General features: G+C 38.1%; 1 protein-coding gene across 5 annotated transcripts; it reads right to left on the bottom strand.

The window, feature by feature from the left end:
* Positions 1-650: 650 nt before the first annotated feature.
* Positions 651-23,160, bottom strand: LOC142029014 (desmoglein-4-like). Of its 5 annotated transcripts, none has more exons than XM_075023198.1 (17): positions 22,938-23,160; positions 16,149-16,184; positions 15,643-15,771; positions 14,792-14,947; positions 14,498-14,645; positions 13,429-13,592; positions 13,045-13,179; positions 12,302-12,487; positions 11,858-12,117; positions 10,797-10,939; positions 10,429-10,647; positions 9,007-9,276; positions 8,713-8,967; positions 6,661-6,809; positions 6,125-6,185; positions 4,287-4,495; positions 651-2,810 (listed from the first exon to the last, which is right to left on the bottom strand). In XM_075023198.1, exons 1-17 carry the CDS (start codon positions 22,983-22,985, stop codon positions 1,839-1,841), a joined length of 3,540 nt encoding a protein of 1,179 aa, XP_074879299.1. In that variant the 5' UTR covers positions 22,986-23,160; the 3' UTR covers positions 651-1,838. The 5 variants fall into 5 exon arrangements, with proteins under 5 accessions (XP_074879299.1, XP_074879300.1, XP_074879301.1 ...); XM_075023199.1 differs by having other exon boundaries at positions 9,040-9,276; XM_075023200.1 differs by having other exon boundaries at positions 9,046-9,276.
* Positions 23,161-23,555: the final 395 nt, after the last annotated feature.

Here is a 23,555-nt window from a genome sequence, read left to right as displayed (position 1 = left end):
CTATTTTAGTGATAATTAAGATAATCAAGGCTACAGGACGAAGTAAAAATAGCAATACTTCAGATATGGGGAGAGCATCTAGCACTCTCAGTTGCTTCAGAAAAGAACTTGAAGCCATGGAAGGGGCCCTTTCTCGAGGTAGCCTTGGATTTGGTCATGATTCCTGGGGATTACTGGTATTAATGGCAGTGGCATTGACTCAGAGGGTGCTGCAGGTTGTCTTTGACAGCAGATCTAGTTGCATTTCTGAAAACATCTTTTAAAAAGCCTTCTCCTGATACTGGACTCAGAAACCTGTCTTCCAGTTCTTCTGAGGTAAGTTAGTCTGGACGCAACTGAAAGTTTCTTTCCCATTTTATAGAGTGGGTGGTTCACAGACAACTCTTAAACTTTTCACTAACCTATGCATTAAAGCTGAAGAAGCAAAATTTTTGGGAAAACTACTGATCTGGTAGTCTAGCAAAAAAAGCTAGTCCCTCTGTATAACTCTATTGTATTTACACTGAAGCGATGTTGCGTACACTATGGTTACTATACATATGATACAGAAGTAAAATGAGATAGATACTATATTTCAGTATTTTGCTCCTTTGGATCATATTCTAAGCCACGTTAAGGTATTATTAGAATAACAGAGTCCAGTAGAGCTGTTTTTGTGGGAAAATAAAAGCCAGATTTAATTAAGATTATAGAATCATAAAGACTTTTTCAATTAACACATTCAAATAAACTTTCAAAACATCAATGCAAAATACATTGACATATGAAATAACAATTCTCCACGTTGCTTATTAGCAAATTTATATTGCTCCCAAGTTTTTTTTTTCTTTTCACGAAGGACTTCAGCTACCAGTGCCAGTGATATAATACTTGCTATTGCCTCCCCACATCACAAAGCTTCTAAGACTTTATTTTCCTGTCAGTATTAGAAAAGAGAACTGACACAGTGTATTATAGCCCTCTTAGTATAACCTGACATTGGAGATTTAAATGGTAGTCACAGATTGGCATAAAAATCTGACTAAGAGGTCCTGGATGTCACTGAAGTCCTTCTAGATTTAAGTAAAGCTGTAACGGTAATGGAGAAAAGATGAAGCCAACATCTTCCTGGGTGACAGTGTCAACGCGGCAGTGACAGCTGAGGCAAATTGGTGGTCACGCTCCTTGCCATGAGAGTAACAGCATGGCAGGCCATGGCAGAGTGTTTGTTTTACTGAGAACTTCAGAAAGCAATGAAAATATATTGTGTTTATATGATTATTATTTATAACTATTGTTGGTGATGGGAGAAATGATTGAAAGTGCCTTTTTGTAGCGCGTCTTGAATTACATGCAAAGTAAAATGATGCATTTGAAAGTGCTTATTTAGTCTTGAGTTGACTAATTATTATTAACATTCTTTTCCTGTCTTGTCAGTGAGGGGCTATTAACCCAAATCTGCTTACTGTGGGAGATCACTCAGCAGTGCAGTATTTTATCACTCTTTTAAATGACATTATTTCATGCTGATACTGTATGCACACAAGGAATCCCTCTCACTGCTCCGCTCGGTAATTGGATCTCTCTCCAAAAACATTAGTACCTGTTTGTACGCTTGTAGTGCTAGGTGGAGAGAAAGAAATAAATTTAAAGCTAACCTCAACTTTCCCTTCACTGACAAAGTCCTGTGTTTGACTTTGAAACAGGGCACCCTTCGGAGATCCTCACACAAGCAGGAATCCCTGAAATTTTAGCGCTATTTCCTAGTTATAAATAATAACAATATTCTTGGTGGGTGGCAGCTAATGAGTGTCGGTGCAAATGGCGATTTCAGCGGGAAGGGGCGCAGGCCAGAGGCCTTACTGACTGGAGTACTGCACGGTGCTGTACTTTGTCACTCTTCTCCGGGAGGTGCTGGGGGATGCTGTGCCCATCGCCTGGCCAAGGTGACAGTCGGCACCGAGCATCTGACCTGTGCTGCTCAGGCCCCCCAGATTTGCCCCCCCCAGGCTTGTCCCCCCCAGGCTGCTCATCCCAGACCCTGACACTACCCTCTCGGTCACCACCACGTTGTGGGCGTTTGATAACTCTGAGGGAATATTTATTAAGCTGCCTGGCATGCCGGAGGCAGGCCTGAACACCCTTTCTGTCACCACCACATTCGACCCGTCTACCAAATCGGGAATGCTCAGGGAGGTTGGGAGCCGGGAGTTAGGCGCGATTACTCTTTCCGTAACGATAACGTTGGACCCATCTGTGAGATCGGGGATATCTAGCATGCCGCGCAAATCAGAGGCAGAGGCAGGACCGACAACCCTTTCTGTTACAACAACGTTGGATGCACGCAGAGGGTCAATGCAAAGAGAGGGGGAGCCGGAGGTGTAGGTCTCAGTCACCGTCATGTTGCCGTGGAGCAAAGGATCCGGCATCGGCCTCGGGGGCTGTATGGTTGACCCAGATGTGTAGGTGTTTTCCGTAACAACCGTTGTAGTGCCAACTGGGGGAGGCATAGGTGCACATCCGTTGACAATGATGGTGTTTCCAGGTGGTGGGAGGTTTAGATCACTTTCAGGGTTGGGAAAGGTGACGTTAACGGATGGCCAGGGTGGGTTGACATCAGGGAAGGGTTCGATCTCTTTGCCCAGACAGATCTCTGCCAGGGTCTTAAATTTTGGTCCTAATGTATCCAAATACGTTTCGTCTATATCTTCTCCAATAAAGCTGCAGCAACCCACAGAGCCAACAGGAGTACCGACTCCTTCATGATCATATATTAATAGGCAGTCATTTGCCGGCCGACCTTCATCTTCATCTGCATACACAAATGCTTTCTGTAGTTTGCAAAAACAGGAAAAAAAAAGAAAAGAAGAACAGAGTGACTTTTCATCAGGTTTTTAACCATGAAGACTCAAACCACAGTAAGGTTTCCCTAACCACAGTAAGGCCCAGCTGACTTGAACAACAGGACATCAACAGGGTAAATTATATCATCAACATTTTTGTAACCTTGAAATAAATTTATTCAAATGTTATTGATGTTTTATTCTTGTTTCTGCCAATACTTAGCATCTCAAATTTGGTCTGTCATCAGTGTGTCTGACTGTGGGGTAAAGGGAGAGAGCGAAAGGGATGGGGGAACAAATGTACTCTTTGGGCAGCAATGCCCAAGCGAAGTGGTAGGAAGAGGAATGAAGCAGGATGGTGAGGGGAGCAGTGGAGGGGCCAGGACAGAAGGGATGGGACGGAGGGTTGGTCACAGCGGGGAAAGCTTGGTGAGCCCAGAGAGGAATCCGTTTTGAGCAGGATGGAGATCACTGATTTGGGATGGCATTGGGGATGGTGGGGTGGTCAGTCTAGAGGGATTGGGCAGGAAAGAGAATAATCTTAAGTCAGTGCGGGGTGAGGTTGGAGGAAACAGGGAAGGATGGAAGGGGAGGCCAGGGAGGGAGAGGCAGGAGGTTTGGACATGGAGATGGTCAGTAAGACAAGTCATCTGTGGAGGCCTATGGCTGGCAGACAATTAATACGTAGTGCTCCCAGCCTAGGCAGGGAGATTGTGGTCTGGGAGAAGTTCATGCTCAGGACTTCAGGACTGCTCTGTCCTCTCCTCCACTGAATCTTGTTTAGAGTTTGAAATAAAGCAATCTTTATATATTAATCGATATTTTGGTGACATATGCAATTATACTATTTATGCCTCACAGTTAATGCTAATTATGAAAATACATCCCATTAATCATGTAAACTCCATAGCAATTTTTTATCCCATATGTAAAGGCTAATTAATATGTTGCCAATTACAAAACTGCACATTTGTGTCACTTGCAGTTCCCAAGGCTTTTAGGGAACAGAAATGGCAATAAAAATAAAGAAGAATGTGAAATGGTGTTCACAGTTCTTTAAGGGTTAAAGTCACTTCATTAAACAAGCTGTACAGGTAGAATGTGTGAACAATTTCACAAAGTTATTATCTATTTATACACTGAAAAAGGTGGCAAATATATAAATTTGATGGTCACTTATGAAGCTGAAATAATTTAGTTGCTTGCTACCCATACCTGCAGTGTGTCCATCAGTTTTACAAAAAGGCTATTGAGCAAAAAAATCTCATATGCCAGCAGCTCAAAAGCAGTACTACTAGTGTCATAGTTTTTCCTACTGGTACAGTCAGCTTTGCTCTCACACCAGTCTTATATCATGGAAATTTCAATTTGAGTGGAGTTATTTTGGGTTTCCACCATGTAACTTGGGGAGGAGAATCTAACAGTAGGCTTGCAGATATAAGAAAAAGAAGATCAGGTAATTACCTCAGAGAAGTAGTTGTCTAGGAAGGCCATGTTGACCCCTCCTTCTCGATACTCTTTTATTGTTCCTCCAATTGACCCTTTTGCTTCCCCTGTTCCAGAAATTCCTCCAGCTGTTCCATAACCTGTACCGGTGCCATAGCCAACCCCTGTAGTTTCTTCAACACCAGAAGCTACTACTCCTCCTCCTCCATATGTGTTTGTATATATGTCTGAAAACAGAAAAAGAAAAGTTATCCTCCCATTGCTCTGTGAAAATTTACACAGAATTTGCCGGTTGTTTTTAAAAATAGTACAATGACACTACTGAGTTTCTAAAGGTATTTTAGACTAATTTGAGTCAGAGATCCATGCACAGGTGCCAAACATTGAAACTGCAATAAAAATTAAGCACATATTAGCAGACATCTAAGACCTTGATTTTATTCCTGAGGCTAGGCAGCATGTGCATATGTGCTTTAGGAAATCAATGATTTACTTGAGTAATTGACTGGAGAGATTCCTCTGTCTGGTGTACATATATGCTGTCATTGGATTTGCATGAGAAAATCAGATAATACTTATGAATATTTATGCAAATACACAAATGTATATTTATGATCACATCAGGTTTAAAATTGTTTTGCCTTAAACTGTTTTCTAAAAGAAATAGCTTTGTAACTTCTTTCACATTTTCAAGTCATTAAATTGTTAAGGGGGATTTGGGAGGACAACAATGGATCATAATAACCACCAGTGTTCATAATGCAGAATGAAAATTATGTTCACAATAAATTACCAAGTCATACTTACAGGATTTTATCTTCTCCAGATTTTTTTCATATATGATAACAAGGAATGAATGGTCTTAAATATCAGCATGTAATATAATAAACCAATTGCATATAGTAGTCTTGACTACATTAAGAAACACAGGCTAAATTTTATAGTTTTTTTTCATTTAACTTCATTAGTCTCGGTTTATAGAATTTGAACTAGGGGCTTTCGCCATAATGGCACTGAACAGTGTGTAAGTAAGTTCTAAACTTTTCAATTGTCATGGCAGCAGAACGTCCCTGAGAATGAAGAGTCTTAATTCACATTTAAGCCCCAAAATGTTCTTTTGATTTTACCTTAAGGGTGAGAACATTTTTGAATAATCAATAGTCATCAGACAAGTTATGTTGCAGAATGACATTTCTTCCTGTTAGAAGCTAGGGAAAAATGGATCTGTGCCAGCATCCTTCCTATCTGTTGTGGAGTAAGGAATGGTGAAAAATTGGAAGGAAGTGGCACTGCACAGCTTGACTTACTCTCTATGGCCATCGAATTCCTGGGGGAACCTTATCTCAGAAGCATAAATTTATTGTCCTATGTACCAGCTTTCTGTCTAGGCTAGTGCACAAATGGTCGGTAATTAACTGGCTACTTGGCAGGTCCTATTCTCCCTTGTGGGAAGCAGAGCCTGGAAACTTGGAAAAACTGAACCTTTCACCACTGAATTATAACAGAAATTTTCCTTATTGTGGCCTCAAGATTTAATTCTAAAACTGGTGTCTTGAAAAGACCCTCCATTCACTAGCTGGAATGATAAAGAAAAATTGCCTGAGATTTGAAAGCCTTGGCAGATATTTCAAAATAAATGTAGTTTGCAGAAATGAATCTGCTCAAAAGCTCAAACTTCAGATCCTTTATTCATACTGGAAGTCCTACTAGCATCACTTTGACTATCTGCAGATGTAAGATTGGAAGGGTTGGGTTATAGCTGCAAAACCAAAGTGCTCTGTGAATCAGAAGACATGAAATTCTGAAAGATAGCTTTATGACAGTGCACATCATAGAAAATTTTAGGATCTGCTTACCAGATGGTTCACCAAAATCACCTCCTGCAGCTGTTGTTGGGGCAAGAATGTGTGAGACATCCTGGAAAACAACATTTTGATGCCTTCAACGATGACTTTGAAATTCCCATATGAAGACCAAGACTTTGTGAATCATGTTAAGAAGTTAGCAGTCTAAATTCTTAACAATAGCTATTAATTACCATCCCCATTAAAAAAAAAAAAAAAAAAAAGAAAAGAAAAAAAAGAGAGACTCCATTCAAGTTTTTTCATTGTCAACATAAAAGGTGATCAGTGGAGATGGTTTGTGTTACCTTGTCCTACTTTGCACTGAAAAAGCTTGCTAGTTGTTTCAGCTAAGGGAATAGTAACGCCAAGCTGTTGGGCCAAGCTAATTGAACACAAACCACATAAACTCCATCTGCAAATGTTAATTAAGGGTCACCTTTCATATCTGCCTGGCAATTGTTGACAATGCCAGGCTTCTTTCTAGCCAAATGCAGTCTTTTCTGTAAATATGAGTTACTGTGGGTTTCAGAAACATGGGATGTACTGACCCTGTCTTCAGGCTGTGCACCTTCTATTCCCCATGGATGAATTGCCCCTTCTGTGCATTCAGGTACAGGTTCAAATCCAGCTCCAACTCCACCTGCAGCGCCAGGTCCACAGCCACAACAGTCGCTCATTGACATCAAAATTGGAATCACTTAACAGGAAAGAAACAGGAAACAGAGATTTAGGACATCTCTTCCTCACAGGAATAGCTGCTTTTCCCAGAGGGCAGGTGCTCAAGAACTTTTGAAAATACGTCTTCTAAAATGTTTCAAACCAGGCAGCCTGCAAGTCTGGCTTTCAGAATCATTAGCTGCTTTTGGAAATGTATGTATTTGGAATTTCAGATTAATTTGTACCTTTAGTTATAGCAGAGCAAAGTGAGGGTGGAGTAGGGCTGTTACTCCAAATTTATGCTTATACACCTGGGAACAGACTTTGATCTACCTCAGCTGAATGAATATAAGTTGCATACATATAAAAATTAAACAAACAGAACCAGTCTTACTATGTATAGCATTCAGTGACATTCATTTTTGATAGATAAGCGTACATTTGTCTCCTTAGATATTGTAATTGAAAAGAATACACATTAGTAATAATAGACATATGAGAATCAGCAGAGAGAGAGCCATCTGACTACAGTCATCTTTGGCTAAGGCTCCAGTTGCATTTTTCACATCACATTTACGTAATGCTTGATTTGAAAAAACAATAGAGACAAACCCCAAACACCAGTTTTAAAAAATGATTACATAGAGAGACTCAAGTTTCCCGGTGTGCTGTATTATGCTTAGTTGTTTCAAGAATGCAGTGTTGGAAATTGCTGAATGCTTTAAATGCAAACATTGAAAACATTGCTCATTTTAGAAAGGCACTGCAATATTAATTCTGGCTGTCTTTAGGTCCTTAACCTACATGGTAAAATCAGTAACCTCATATCACTGCAGAGGGAGTGGAGAGAGATAGTTGCCTACACCAGACTAAGCAGAGCATCCAAAACTCTCAGTTTAAAATCAAAGTGAACTGAAGAGAAAAGGGGAAAGGGCTATGCAGTGTACAAAGTGCTACCTCACACTGCATGACTAAGGACATATTTACTCCAGACTACCAACTAGGAGAGATTTCCAAAGGCAGAAGTACAGTCCGTCCTGTAACATTAACCACCTGGGAACTTCAAACAAAACAGCCTTTTGCAGCTCAAAATTTTGTGTTTGCTGATTCCTACTAATCAAAGATCAAAACCTAAAACCACTGACCCCCCTCAAAACTCAGGGTAAAAATGCGTTTCTTCTGATTTTGTAGTCAGTATTTCTGCACTGGGAAATTTTAGATTTTGATTGCTTCATGCCCAGGCCATGAAAGAAAGACGATCACATCTGATTGTGGTGGTCTGAGAAGTAATTTCTTGCATACAGTCTAACTTGAGACATTCTTATCCCTGAAACTCCTATTTCTTCAAAAATACTAGGATGTACGAAAAAGTGATCTGTTTTGATCCTGTTATCACAAATGCTACTTGTTTTTAATAGCTGTAATGTTTGGCAGCAATAACCAAATGTTCAAAATTTCAGATGATTATATTTGTTGTTGTACTACTGAAATCTGGCTTTGAGTTCAAAAGAAGCTGGTTCTTTACATCTTTTCATACCCAACTCGGAGCTGATACTTGTCTGTTTCTTTTAGTAGTGTAACAGAATTACAAATTGCAAAGTGTAAGTTGTAAGTGACAGGGACAGCTCTTGCCCCAAATTTTCTGAGTCTTCTACTAAACATTTTTACCCTGTCTGATGGTCTGAGAACTGGATAGCACCTTAGGAAAAAACCCCTAAGTCTTAGGAAGGAAATAGTCATTTCTGAATGACATATGTATATAAACATGTAGAATATAAAATATATAGAAATGCTTATAATTTAAAAGACAATTTTTTCTCTGTTAGATGGCCTATGGAAGCCAGCAAGTTAACAACCACCCAGAAAAGTCACTTTATTTTAGAAGAATTTAAAAAAATACACTTTAAAAAATAATAATATTGTTTTCTTAATTTTATACTTACAAACAAATATTAATCCACCAAGAAACATCAGGCCAATGGCAGCACCGCTAAGCGTGGTAGAAGGTTGGATATCTCTGCCATAATTTCCATTTCCATTATAACTATCATCAGTGGCTGCAGTATATCCTTCATTACTGTCACTGTATCCATCAGTGTAAACTTGCCAGTCTGTGTGGTCCTCAGTTTCTCTTCCTCCAGGTCCAAACTCGCCATTACCACCACCTTCTTGGTCTGTTCCTCCTCCACCTTCCGGGCCTCTTCCACCACCACCACCACCAGCAGCACCACCACCACCAGCAGCACCACCACCACCAGCACCACCACCACCACCACCAGCACCACCACCACCACCACCAGCACCACCACCACCAGCACCACCACCACCACCAATGATAATTATTTTTGTGGCCCCACTGGTGCAGTAGTTACGACTATCACACTGACAAGCTTGCACAGGAATTATATGTGGTTTAGGGCAGCGTCGGCCTTGGTTATCTCTTACGTTGATATAGATCCTATAAATGTAAAAGTCCAAGTTCTGACTCATTAGTTCTGCAGAGGAAGCTTTGGGGGAAAAAAAAAAGAGAGGAAAAATATTTAGATTAAGTTATTGACTATAAATACTGTACAAATCTATAATTTTGTGAGTAATGTTCATAGAACAGGATGAAGACTAAGTGCTCCCATTCCAAGATCTTCAGTTACTTCTGCGTCTACAGTACTTATTCAAAGCTGAAACTTATGATATTCATCTATGCTAGTTTTTTCCTTTGAAAAACCTGAGCCAGGTCAGTCTAGTCATCACTTTTTAGCCTGACAAATATAAAAGCAGCAAGTGCACTTTTTTGTATCTACTGCTGCCTTTCCTGATTTTTATTAGCGCAACAGTGAACATAAAAATTACAAGTTTTATACATCTTTTTTTTTCCTCTCACAAGGAATTTACATGTATTTTTCATAAGTTTTTTCAGTAGTTTTAAAATATTTAAGGTTACACATTTGCATCTGTGTAGGTCAAATAGGAGACACAGGAGTAGTTGTAATTGTGATATTTACCATTTAATATAGTCTTCTATGCATACAGTAAGTTATGTAAATTCTGGCATTTAGTAATGTATGAGATTTGATTAATTCATTAGTTTGTTATGTCCTGTTGGAGGAAACTGGAAAAGATCCACTGAGCACTGACTAAAAGTTTTTTCTTAGAAATACAAGTAAGTACAATTTGTACAATAAATTGCAAAAGCTGTAATCTTTATTTGCCATTTTCATATGCCTTTCATAGAAGTAAAGCTCTGCCAACTAATAACTTTATACTCTAATAAATAAATTTGAGAGTTTTGTCATATGCTTAGAATTTTTAGATAAAATAGAAATAAAAAGGTATCAAATGACTCCTTTTGAATTACCTCATTATGTTTAGACCAAGAGGTGCTTATCAGAGCTACACTTAAGTAAAGTAGTTTTGCTTAAAATATGATAACTAGATAAAACACATGTAATGATTCAGATTCTAGTTCTAATATGATTTATATATATATATGCAAATCCAGAGCAACTTCTTAGATTCATGTAAGCATAAAATCACATTTAAGTGAGATTAGAATAGATTCTAATAAGTGTTTTGTTAGTAATTAAAAAGTTATCCTAATCTGTTATCTTAGATAAGAGCTTATTACTATGGTTTATTCTGTTATAAAATGTAGGTTAATTTACCATTTATTGATCTGATAATCCATGTAGTTTGAGGTTCACCATGTATGCTGAATGTAAATGGAGAACCATATAGATCACCATCCATACCCTTTGCTGTGATAATCACTGATGGGGAATGCATACATACTTTCCTTAACTCAGTATTAATAGTTGGGCAATTGTCATTGATGTCTTGTATTGAAAGCACAATGGTGCCAGTAGCAGTATACCGAGGACCCCCTGTAAAAAGAAGATATTTGTGGTCAGGAGGGCATACTGATAGTATAAATAATGCAGTTCAGGTGGGAAAACTAGAAACAGGAATAAACATTGAGAGTAATCTGGAACAAAGAGAGTTTTGTTTCAGAAAACTCAATCTCTTTTCTTACCTCTGGTGATAGCCAGAACCTCTGCTCTGTACTGCCCATTGGCTACATAGATTGATTCCCAGTCAATAGCTTTGTTCAGGGTAATTTCACCAGTGTTTTGATTGATTCTGAACCAGGCACCTGGATCACGTCCTATACTATATCTATATTTGGTGAAGTAAAAATACTCAGCATTATGTTATGAATATATGTATTACATATTCATTTTGCAAGTAATATTTGTCACTTTGGAATATTTTCCTTTAGGCTACGCTAGGTTCTATTGCATTTCACCCTATTCAGGCAAAATTCCTGTAGACTTCAAAAGATATAGACCAGAAAAATAATTAGGAATAAAGTAAATGCATAGAAGTCCATTATATTTTGAAATTGGTATCATAGCCTAAAAGTAAAATCTTTCTGGACCCTGTAAACCTTTACTAGAACCCTTGTTGATATCAGTAGTTAAATCCACAGCTCTTCCTGTAACATTCTGCTGTTGTATTTGCTAACATGTTTCTCTGTTTTATGAAAACTTTTCAAACCTCGGTAAATTGGGTGTATTTATTTCTACATACCTTAAAAAGCAAACTATGGTCCCATTAACTATCATTAATTTCAGAAGAAACAAATGGAAAATAATTTTTTTTTTTTTTTTTTACTATAGAATGAGCTGGTAGTGACCTCTTCTATTCAGATTGTATAATATTGCCCATTATTGGGGTTTTCTGCTTGCTTTTTTAGAGATGCTAACAAATTCCTTATTTGTAGCAAACATTTCAAGAAAAAATAATCTTAGGTTGGGTTAGAAAAAAAAAGTGTTCTGATTTATTTAAGTTACAGCCTGTCAGAAAAATGATATTTTCTTTGTCTTGTGCACAAGGCTAAGAAAAGCAGGTCAGGAAACAAAAGCAATCATAGCATAAGAATGGGCTGAAGATTATACTATTCTATCGCTATTTTTCTATTGCTCATCTATTAACATTTTTTCAGTTCTTTTTTAAAGCACCCTTTAAAATACCTATTCCTCATCCCATTAAAAGAATTATTCAATCCAGGGAGTTAAGCAGAGCAGAGCTTACACAACATTTGATGCAATAACTCCAGTGTCCTCATCGATGGCTGTGTATGTTCCCACAACATAATTTGCTCTTGTGCGTTCTGGTACAGAAAACACAACTGAAGATGGCTGAAATCTTGGTGGTTCAACCACATTCTTTACTTCTATTGTGAGGGGTGTTCCAGACATTCGGTAGTCTTGTGCAACAGAGTGGTGGAAGGCAGCTACATTCCTGACACCAATTATCAGTGAGTGACTTTGAAGATGTTCATAATTCAGTTCCTAAAAGACAAACCACAGAGAACTAGGTAATAAATAAAAGTTCCATTAATTTTATTGAAATATTTTCTCTTCTAAATGGTTGAGTGACAGTGTTTTTACTGCTCATTTAATTTTGTTAACAATTAATTAAGACTATTTTAAAAGATGATTATTTCAACAGTTGAGTCACAATATTTATCCATACCTTAATTACTCTAAGGATTCCTTGATTTGTAGCTCGATCTGTAACAATTTCAAACCAGTTATCTTCATTACCGGATATAAAGAAAAACTCTGCTAACCAATTGTCTGTAAACTCTTCGTCAGCATCCAGAGCTTGTATCCGTAGCAGTTCTGAACTGAGTGAATTTTCTGAAATACTTGCTGAAAACTGCAATGACAGATAAATATCTATTAGCAAACACTAAAATATATAATCTGAGGAAAACACAGTTGACTGCAGATGTTCTTTTAAATGATGCCCTGCATGCAGTCCCTGCCAATTTAATAAAAATCACGTGTCCTGGCTAAATTGTGATCCTGGTTGCAGATCTGAAGAGCTGTATCACCTCAAGTGTTTGCAGAGGCAGTTTAGAGGAAATGGATTTGTGCTTTCTATATGAAAAGATCATACAAAGATTGGGTTAATTACATAATCTGGCCATATTGCATGGGTCTGGACACCTGAATGACTGGATTTCTCTGAATAGAGAAGTCAGTGTCAGGACTGACTTCTCTGAATGCAAAAATAATCTACGTGTATATTATCAGAATTGCTGCGGAAGCAACAGATTGGATTTTGAGCACACTTCAAGGAAACAACCCTGTTAATCCAGTGGAGCATTCAAATGTGAAAGTGCTCTACAGGTTAGTAAGGACTCCGTTATCCACTAGGTTTTTGAAATGGGTTTTTAAACAGTGATGTTTCTTTTGGTATTTAAAACTTACAGAACTTTGAGCAAGAGTCGGGAAGTTGTCATTGACATCAATAACTTTAACGTTACAGCTACAAAGGGATGATATTCCGTCTGCAGCTCCATCCCGGTCTGACGCCTTCACAACAAGAGTGTAGCTACTATGTTGCTGCCACAGAAAGAGAAATGAGTGTGTTAGAAGAGCCACCTGTACGTCTTAAATATTATAAATACTCAGGTCTTGCTACTATTTCTTAATGCAGGAATTTGCCTTAGACATTTTATTGTAACGTATAGAAAAAATTCATTTCTTCCTTAATTTTTGTAAAAACTACAACATTTCCTTATTTCCCCCCCGCCCCATAACACATGTACACCACAACATCATATTATTTAACTTTGGAAAAGGAAATATTACCTCTCTGTCAAGATAATTTGCAAGATGGAGTTCTCCAGTATATTTATTCATAATGAACATGGGTGGACCTGAAGGTTCCTGACTCTCTATCTTGAAGGCAATTTTAGAATTCAAGTGATTGGGTTCATCTGCATCTGATGCAATTATTTTCATCACCAGTGTGTCTAAGAATAAAAATAAAAATTAAAAAAAAAATCAGAAAATTTGTTTTGTTCCTGCAAACAACTCATCAAGACAATGCTAATACTTGGTGTATAAGAACGATAGAATGCTATCTATTCATTGATATTTACAAAGAAAAACAAAAGTTTAATTTTGTAGTACTGATTCTGACTGAATGTTAATGAATTCAAAATGCATTAAAAATCAAGGTCAGATGGAGTAATGCAGATTTTCACTGAACTTCTTAAAGTCACCAGAGGGACAATGTAAAAACAGTAAGTACTGAGCTTGTAGATATTCATGTAAGAAATAGCCACAGTTTTAAATGAGAATCTCTAGAAAGTAGAAAATGAGTGTTAGGTACCATTACCTTAGTGCTATTTGCATGTCTAATGTTGATTGCTGTACTTTTGGTAAAAAAAAAAAAAATTTAGTGGTTTAAGTAAGCGTTTATTTAGTAATATTCTACTGCAACTGCAATACTGAGACTACAAATACAAATATTTGAAGTAGAAAAAATGGGAAAAACCATATTTTATATACCCTCAAAGGAAATAAGTGTAGGTTTAATGTTTGGGTTTTCTTTAATGAGAAGGAATGAACTGATTTATTTTAAATTTTCACATCTGAAAGAATTTGCATGATGGTATGGTTAGAAACTGGAACATTCAGCATTCATGTGTGGGAGGAAAGGGGGAAGGAAGCATCACTGCTTAATTTTAGTCAATGAGTTTGGGCCTTGGCTTGAATAGCACTTGCAGAAGAATCTGCCGCTCCTTCCTCTGCAGTAGCCCTGGCCAATATATGACATTGCCTAAGAAAAAGTAGAATGAGCACCCCAGGTTTATATTAACTGCATTCTGGGAGCTTCACTAACTATACTATAATAGGCGTAACAGTTACTTACTGTCCATACTGTTTTCTTCAATAGATCCTGTAAATACAGTTTGTGCAAATACAGGAGGGTTATCATTTATATCCAGAACTCTGACTCGAAGTTCAAGAGGTGGTTCCAAATCTACACCCGTCACTGAGTGTTTAGCAAAGCAACGTATCTGGATAAAGAGATTTACATGTTTTAAAACCAAAAGTGAAGGAAGCAAAGTAACAATCTGAAACTAATTATTTTGTCTCCTTCTGCTCTCCCTGCCCCACCCTGGATCCAACATTATAAAGGAAAAAGAAAAAGGGGAGTACTTACAACAAATACTGGGGTTACTTCCCTATCCACTATTGATGTTATATTAATTTCTCCTGTTCTTGGGTTAACAACAAATATTCCATAGGGGGCACGATCAATTCCAACTCCAGAGATGCTGTATGTGATTGGATGGTTTTCTTCACAATCCGATCGGATCTATAATAATAGATAATAATAATTTATGCCAGTTTACTGAGGACACCTGCAGGGCTTTTTCCCCTATTATTAGTTCCTGTAAAATATTCTATATAATTTCAGTTTCTCAACCACTTGTCACAAGGTTCCGTTGACAGAACCAATGGAAGGCTCTTCTACAAACAGCCTAGAGATCCATCTCCCCTTAAGTGGTGGACAGGTTTTCTCTCTCTCTTAAATCTTCTGGCTGGGAAGTGAAGAGAGAAACTTCCAAGAGTATCACACTGTGGCTGGACCTCAGTAAGGGTACGGTCATGGTGAGAGGATAGGACAGCATCTTCTTGGCTTTGTTGTCCACATAAGTCATGCACTATCCTTGAACTTCCACTCAGGGGTTTCTCAGGGTGAGAGAGAAAAGAAAAATACTGCGGTCTAGTACATAGGTGCTGCACATGAAGAGACTATGGTTGGAGCTGTTCAGGAAGCAGACTGAAGGCAGTGTTCTAGGAAGCCTTTGGTCACTCCTCAGCAGCCACATGGGTTCAACTTATAAGACTGTCTCAGCAGAGCTGGAAACTTTGCATTATCTTTCTTTTATTCTACATTCCTTGCTTTGACTACTCTAAGCAAATATACTTCTAAATCTCCCTGCTTTTATCACCCTGTCTAGAAAAACTTCCTTGTCTGTGAACACTTTTGTTTTTCTTTCTACTTACTTTGGCAATTGGATTCCTCTTAGAATTATCTTCTCCTTCTCTACAAGCTGCAGCAAATTTGATCCATTCACGTTTTTGTCTTCTGAAGGTTTTCCATCTTGCCATTCCATTTTCATCCCATTCTTTTACCTTTGACAGAGAGTTCCGGTATCATATCACCAGTAACCTCAATCCATTTTAAATTAATACAGACATTTAGAATTTCCGACAATAAGGAGAAAAGGGATTTTTATAGATCATGTGCTTTTTTATGTGTCTGCGAGTACCAAACTCTAAGACTGTACACGTTTACTTTAAAATTACTGCTCTGTATGAGATACTAATTTAGGTTCAGGAGAACTTCTTTTAAGAGGGTGAGCAGGTTATTACCTGCAACTGTTTAACATTTAAATATGTTTTCAATCTTCAAGTTCAGAAATGTCTTGGTTCAGTATTTTCCATTTCATTTTTGCATTGGTTACATTTAATTTGAACAGAAAACCAGTTTCTAAAGAAATGTATATTACCTCTACATGAAATCCTGTGCTGAAATCCAAGAGTACCTGCAAGAACAATAAGAAGATTGGCATCTAAAAATGCAGGGCAAAATGCAGTAAGCAAAACCCAACTGCCATACATTGCTGTGCTGCAGGACTGGAGCATTAATTTTTCTCAAGTCTATTGCAATAGCCTATCTAGGCAGTAGCTACAGGATTTCCATAAATGACTTTGTGCAATTAATTTTTTGCTATAGCCATCGCTTGAATTCCTTGACAGTTAACACCTTCAAAATTAATTCTGTCTTACAGGGTAGAACTTTGAGTTTGAACGGATGTGCCATACCAAATTTCAAGTTATACCTACATCAAAATACAGCTTTCACACAGATTTTTAGGTTGCAACACCTCAGCTGAAGTGAGAAGTGGTTGCAAGAGTTGTTATTAAAAAGTATGTCTAGGAAACTAGAAAAGGAGTATTTTTTTTTTAATTCTAAAGAACTTATTCTTTATTCTTTTTTTTTTTCTTATTTAGAAAGTCCACAGTAGACCCAGAGTACCTCACTATGTAGTTTAACCAAAAAGAATGAAACTGTTTTCTTGAAACTTCCCACTGAGGTTGAAGAGATTCAATTTAAGATGGAAAGCCAACTGCAGTCATCAGGCAGATTTCCCTGGAGTGCAGTGGGCTTTGATTTGAGGTCTAACTACACAACCAAATTCCTGCGTATATAAAGGTGGCCGGATCAGATGCAATACGTAATTACTTTAAAATTAAAATAATGGAGAATCCTCAATTTCTTGATTAACACAATATAGAAGAAGGCAAAGTTTAATTAACCTTGTTCCTAAATGAGGTGTGAAAATGAAGTTCACTTGGTGAATGTACCTCCTCAGAGCATCTCTAAAGTTTAGGACCTGCCTCTGCTCTCTTCGGATGACACAGGGTGAAGAATATGGCATTTGCAGGACTAGATGCTTGCTTCATTCATCATTGGGAGAAACAAAATATCCAGGTGACTCAAAAAGTCTTGCAATTTCTCTTTTCTCACCAAATGTGATTAACAGCTGTGGTTATCAATTTTCCACTTTACTTATCATTTCCCAGTACCGTTCAATAGCTTTTTTTTGTCTGATGTTTTATCTGGTGGGTTTTATGTTAGTTATACTTGGATAAAATTTGTGACAATCTTTTTTTCTATGGGGCTTTACCTCATGGGACCTTCTTCACTTCAAATTTATTGCATTGTTCTGTCAAGGCTGGGAGATGGGCACAGACTTTTTTCCACTTACTTCATGTTAAAACAACCTCTTACATGCAACAGATTAATGAACAGCATCTTCGCCCTCCTTCCTTTCTCTTCCCCCTTTTCCCCATTTACATGCCATAAGAGGTCCACCACCTGTCATTTACAAAGCAATGTCTCCAGTGATCTGATCTTGCCCAGAACATTCCCTGAGACCTTGGCACATAATGGCTGCCCTAATCTGCTTCTGAATGAGGGAATTTAGACTGTAGACTTGCCAGTTTGATGCACATATACCTTGAAATTTTGTCGGACTATCCATGGAGTAAGGATTTTTTTTCCTTGTTTCTTTGAGCAAGCTATTGACATGAATGGTTAAGAAAAGTACTCTGCAGGAAAATCATTACAGTATGTTCATATTGTGCTAAAAGCATCAATACATCTTTTAGCCTGAGTTTATGTCTTGGGGACTATTTAAAGCTTCAGCTGCAGAACGGGGTTCAAATGCATGTGCAGCCATTACTCATCTCAGAGAAGGGACAGCATCAGACTCCATTTAAACTGTGGGGGTTTTTCACCCCAGTGGGAACTCAGACCTATCCTTTCATAATCCCCTTTGGAGCCTGGGGAAACATGGGAGAGTAGAAGGGGCAGATTACACCCTCACCAGAGAGCTTGAGTGATGAAGTCCACCAGAAATAGTACTGATTCAACATCTCTTTATCAGCTCATCCCACCGGCAGAGCAGAGCCTCCTTTGGTGAGTACAGTGAAATCCTCTCCACCTTTAGGCTGAAATCCCTTCTGGCATGCAGCAATTGTCTTGACCCAGAAAAGTACGGGTATACACCTCCCAGTGCAATGTTAGTGAATCTTGTCATCTGTCTGCATCCTGTGGCTTATTCTGTTATTTAACAGTGAAACTAGTATCTCACATCCAGCCATATCACTCTCATACTCTGCAGGCCTAACTGAAAAACTGTTAGGCATGTCTGAAATAAAAAATATGCCTGTAAAGAATTCTGTTCTTTAAGGACATGAATATTCATAAAACACTTGATTTCAGCCTATAGGGAGTTCTATTTTCAAGCGGTGAGGAACACACATTTTACACTGGAGTTTCATCCTTTGTGTTTGATCACCAATAATGGGAATGTCAGGAATTTGTTCATCAGTAATGCTGGGAATTGTAAATTCAGGCCCCGTATTTCCACGCTTGTCCCATGCTAACTAAGGAAAAGCCCATTCTGCTACATGTTGCTAATAGAATATCTTGAAAGAAGTCCTGCGGGTTTTGAATCCAGAGTCCTTAGTACAGTTTGTGATATTATTTGAAAAGGCTGATCCGATGAACTTGATGTCTGCGTTGGGTATGTGTCTCTCAGTTACTGCCGTGTTATAGGAAGGAGGGCAGGCAGACACCAGACAAAGTTGCCTAGCTCACCAGCTAAACCTCAACAATTCTGGAGTGTCATCTAATCAACTTGATCCAGGGATGGAGGTTCGTCTGCCTCCCCAGCTAGTGTTTTCCAGTTCTCCACTATCACCAGCAGTTAGAAGGCTCCTCCCACCCCAGTTGTCTATTTCTAATATCTCTCTGCAATGCAACCCCTTTTTTTCTAGTGCTATTTCCAGCAGAGAGGTACCGCCTCCTAGCAGCTAACTCCGGCATACTTCTAGGTAATGAACAAATTTCCCTCCTAAACTAGTATCCAAATACAGTAATTTCCATAGATTCAGTGATTAATGATGATTAAAGCAATAAGAGCCACTAGAATGTGTGGGATGCATCCTGAGGACCTTGGGATAGGGAAGCTGATCAGAATGGCATCAAGATTTGCTGTCCTGTTAGTCTCTGAGAGACTGTGAAAAAAAGGAAACTCTGCAGAGAAGCTAGAGGCTTGTTGCACAAGCTGTTGGTTTCTGGTCTGGGTTGGAAGAGGTGCAGGCAGGAAACATGTTCATGGTGACTGTCATTTGCACAGTGGCCTGTCTGAAAGCTTGTCTTTTATTGTAATGATACAGACCCTGAACCTTGTGTCCAAAATGACACCTTAGAGTCACACTGGAGTTATTTTGGATGTATTGTGATGTAACTGGGAACAGAATTAGGCCCATAGGATGTGTACAGTTCTTTGCACCTTCAAAGCAATTTACAAACACGAATTAACTAATCATTAATTGACTGCCAAGCAATATTATACGCAATTATGGAATCCTCCCTCTTCCACCTACTCAAATCTAAATGACTGAACATGCCTTTAACATCTTCCCAGCATTATTCATATTAGATCTGCTTCTCTCTCTTTGAAGTCCACAGCGGTATTGTTATTGGCCTGGATGGGAGGGGTGCTGAGAACTCACACATATTATGTTAGTCATCAGGGTGCCATGGTAGTTCTGGTTGTGTCAGCGTTTTGGGACTTTTACATCTTTCTTACTCAGCCAAAGCTCTGACTAGGAAAGGGTTGAAATAACGAACCCTTCCCTTTATTCATTCTGCCTCTCTTTAAAAAATGATAAATTGATGCATATGAAATAATGAGAAGCAGAGTTGAAACATAAGACAAACCCTCGTATTTTAAAAAGAAGCCATTTGATCACTTTTAAATTGAACCACGAATGTGTTTTTGTCTATACTTTTCATTTTCATAGGTCACTAATGAATGTGCTTCTTCCAATTTACAGGGAAAGTTTTTCAGGATGGTTTTTCTGGCATTTTGTTTTCTAATTCTGTAGAAGTCAGGTGTTTCTATTGCTTCCTGTGTTAGCAGCTGACATCAGTATTTTGTATTGCACCCAGGATGGAGAATCCATTGTTATTTCAGCAGAAGTATGACAATGCTCATGTCAGTCAGAAGAATATGTTCCAAAGTTTTATTTATTTTAAAATATGTTTATTTGAACAACAGACCACTTTGGGAAAGTTTCCACTGAGATTGTTTCTGTTCTGCTGAGTCGTACAGATATAATGAATTTCCGTACAGTAACTGAGCTTAACCATTAGAAAAAATGAACAGAAAAGTAATTTCAATACAGGGTGTATGCGATTATCATTCAAATTTTAGTTTTTCAAATTAGTCATCCTAAGTGTCCTCAATAAATCTCCTCAATAAAACCTGAATTCTAATATGGCTTAGAGTGCTCTAGCTGCAAATGCACATTTGCTTAGGGGCCATTTTTACTTAGGAATGTAAAACTGCAGATTTAAGAACCTAATCTTAGGTGATAATTCATGGATGCGGAATTGCTTTAGTTTCTATTTCTACAACAAAATTCTTTGGCAGAAGAGCCTGCAGGTTCCTGGCTACATCCTGGCAGATGTTTCATATGCATATGCAAGGACAGGATTTGGCCCCTTAATATTTTTATGTGCAACCAAGTTATGAGTAGGAGGTGTAACCATAGCCTAACAACTGGGGGTGGCGGGAAAAAAGAAGCATAGATAACACATGGGAAAATGTAGCCAGACAAAAGTGCATATGAGAGATGCGGTGAATTTACAATTATTAGTTGTCACATGATAGCTGGCAGGAGAAGAGTCATACCTGATCAAACAGGTTATTTCCATAAAACGTGTCTGTGCAAGTATCACAAACAGAACTCCCTTACTCATGAGAATAACACCTTTGAAATCACGTGAGCAAGGGTTGCAGAATCAGTCCCACCAATGGTGAAATGCATATAGAAAATTATTAGTTTCAGGGCTGGTAAGTTTTCTTTTCTTGAAAGTGTAGCAGTGTACTAAAATATGTATAACTCAACAGCAATTGTATTTGATACAACTTATTAACAATATACTAACCAGACACACCATTCAGGCAGGTGATTTTCATGAAAGATTAATAAAGCTGAAAACCAAGACTGTTTCTCAGAATACACTAAAATTGGATGCATAATTTATAATTTATTTAATCTCTACAGTTTGTGTGTCAGCTTTCTATAAAGTGGTGAAAGATGCTACTAAGCTGTATAGGCCACCATGAACCCTGCTGTGCAGAAGAATGCATAATAAGAACAACAACTGTTTTTGCTGGGTAGTAAAAGTTCAAATATTTGATAGTCATCAAAACATAATGTCAGTTTTCACAATTGTTCCTTTTTCCTGACCCAACACATATCCTGCATCGGTGACAATTGTAACAATAATATAGTGAAAGAATGAAAATGGCTCCAGAGTTGCCAAGAAAAGATAAAGCAGTAAAATCTCTTTTGAATGGACAGATCTTAGATACAGTACAGTCAAATTTTTTTTGAACTTTGACACATCAGGAGTATGCATCACCAGGTAACTGAGTAAAACAAATAGTCACTAATGCTGCATGAAAATTCAGAGGTGTTAGTGTGATATGCAACATCCAATCTCAGAGACCACTGAGCGTTGTTAACCAAGCAGAAACTCGTCCGAACTGTAACTTGCTTTTGCGAAGCTCTGTCGTTGTTTTCTTGGCAGCTGCCCTGTGCTGGTTAGTTCTACTTTACTGACTACAGAGCTATCACCTAAAATTAATGGATTATCTTTTCTAAGAAAGCCTTAAGATTTCATATCGTATAACAACAAACACTTTTTCCCCAACTACAGTATTTCTAGAGGGGTCAGTAATGAGAGGTTAGCAAACATTTACACTTAATACTATATTGTGTAAAACGTAAAATTGTGTGAAAGCCACGGCAGGACATAACTGTAACAGAAATCCTACTCTTTTCAAACTTCAAGGCCATAAACCTCTATCTAATTTCAGAAGAGCAGCACAGATGAGTAAAAATAGTCCACACAAAAATCAGATTGCAGCAGTAGAAGGGCCTCCATAATTCTTTTAAGTCCTTTCTGGGTAATTTCCGTGCCTTGATGAACACATTGTACAACTATGCCACTTGACCGTAGCCACAACTTTCCTTCTACAGTGAGAAAAACAAACCGAAAGAGCTACACTTTCATCATGCATTCACTTGCTCAGCACATGGCAGCTCAGACACTAATGCACTACGAGACAGGAATTCTTTGTAATGTGAAATAATAGGCCAAATCTTGATTTTTACTCAGCTAAGGTCTTCACTAAATTTCACGTTTTTCTCTTGAATATAGCCATAGGATCTGGTCAGTTCTGAAGCGCTCTTGCTAATCAGTTTAGAAGAAGAGATTTGCTATTCATATTCCCTCAACTGATAAAAAACCCCAAAGACATAGAACCAAGTGATATCCAGTCAAGTTCTTAGGATTTTTGTAATGATAAGACTTTTATTAATAACAGTGACTCCTTAAACAGTAGCCACAGACAACATTCACATGAAAAGTCATGCATTAACATAGAAAGTCACATATTGAACATCAACAGACTGCAGAAAGTCAAAATCAAAAGAAACATTTGTCAGCATTTAATGAAAAACTAAATTATTTGCATAGAATCTTCAGAAGGGCAGTTTAAAATAAGCACAGCTTTGTTTTTATGCTAAACTTCACAAGTTTTTCGGGGGGGGTAGTTTACACTGTAAAATGTGATAATGGTCTGCTGAGGAACACTCAACTGGCATAATCACAGAGTTTATAAATATTGTTTTAAAATCTGACTTACCAATAAAAGGAACAAAAAAGCAGCCGTTCGGTGAGGGAGCCAATCCATGGCATCTGCCTTCCTGGATACAAGTCCAACTGAGTTATGGTTACAAGCCTGTTCCTTTTCCCCTCCCCCCCCCACCTCTGGTGTCTATTTAAAAAGACACTCGGTAGATGTCCTTATACTCAGCCCTTCAAGGTGTCTCTGCCTCCCTCTGAGGGAAGCACTGAAGATGCTGTATAACAGAGTGTCTTTCCCCACCCCAAAATCCTGGGCTGGTCTCACCTGAAACGCTTGACAACATCATTATTGCTTGCAGGTAAAAGCTAAGAGACACACCTTAATTCTTATTGCACTGAAACCCTTTGTTGGATACGAAAGGGTACGTTTTAAAAACAGAAGGCAAGCTTCACTGAGAAGATACCGAGTGATTTATAAATTACTCACAACATAAGGAATCATTAAAATGGTAACTTATCATTGCTTTGAATGCAATTACCAGTTTTCCCCTTGTACTGAGTATAATGGAAGAGCCTAATGAATATTACCATAAAGAATGTGGACTTGAAGAAATGATTAGTTCGAATTAAAACATAAGTCCATTTGTTTACTTCCAGGTGCAAAGAAGTCAGTTCT

Source organism: Buteo buteo, chromosome 3 (genome assembly GCF_964188355.1).
Source record: "Buteo buteo chromosome 3, bButBut1.hap1.1, whole genome shotgun sequence".
NCBI lineage: Eukaryota > Metazoa > Chordata > Aves > Accipitriformes > Accipitridae > Buteo > Buteo buteo.
This window is presented reverse-complemented; position numbering and strand designations above follow the sequence as displayed.

Coding starts and splice junctions, on each gene's coding strand:
- LOC142029014 (XM_075023197.1), bottom strand. CDS start 22,985: ATGGATTGGCTCCCTCACCGAACGGCTGCTTTTTTGTTCCTTTTATTG. Junction 16,185..22,937: donor CTTTTTTGTTCCTTTTATTG/GTAAGTCAGATT, acceptor TTGTTCTTGCAG/GTACTCTTGGATTTCAGCAC. Junction 14,948..15,642: donor AGAGGAATCCAATTGCCAAA/GTAAGTAGAAAG, acceptor CTATTATTATAG/ATCCGATCGGATTGTGAAGA.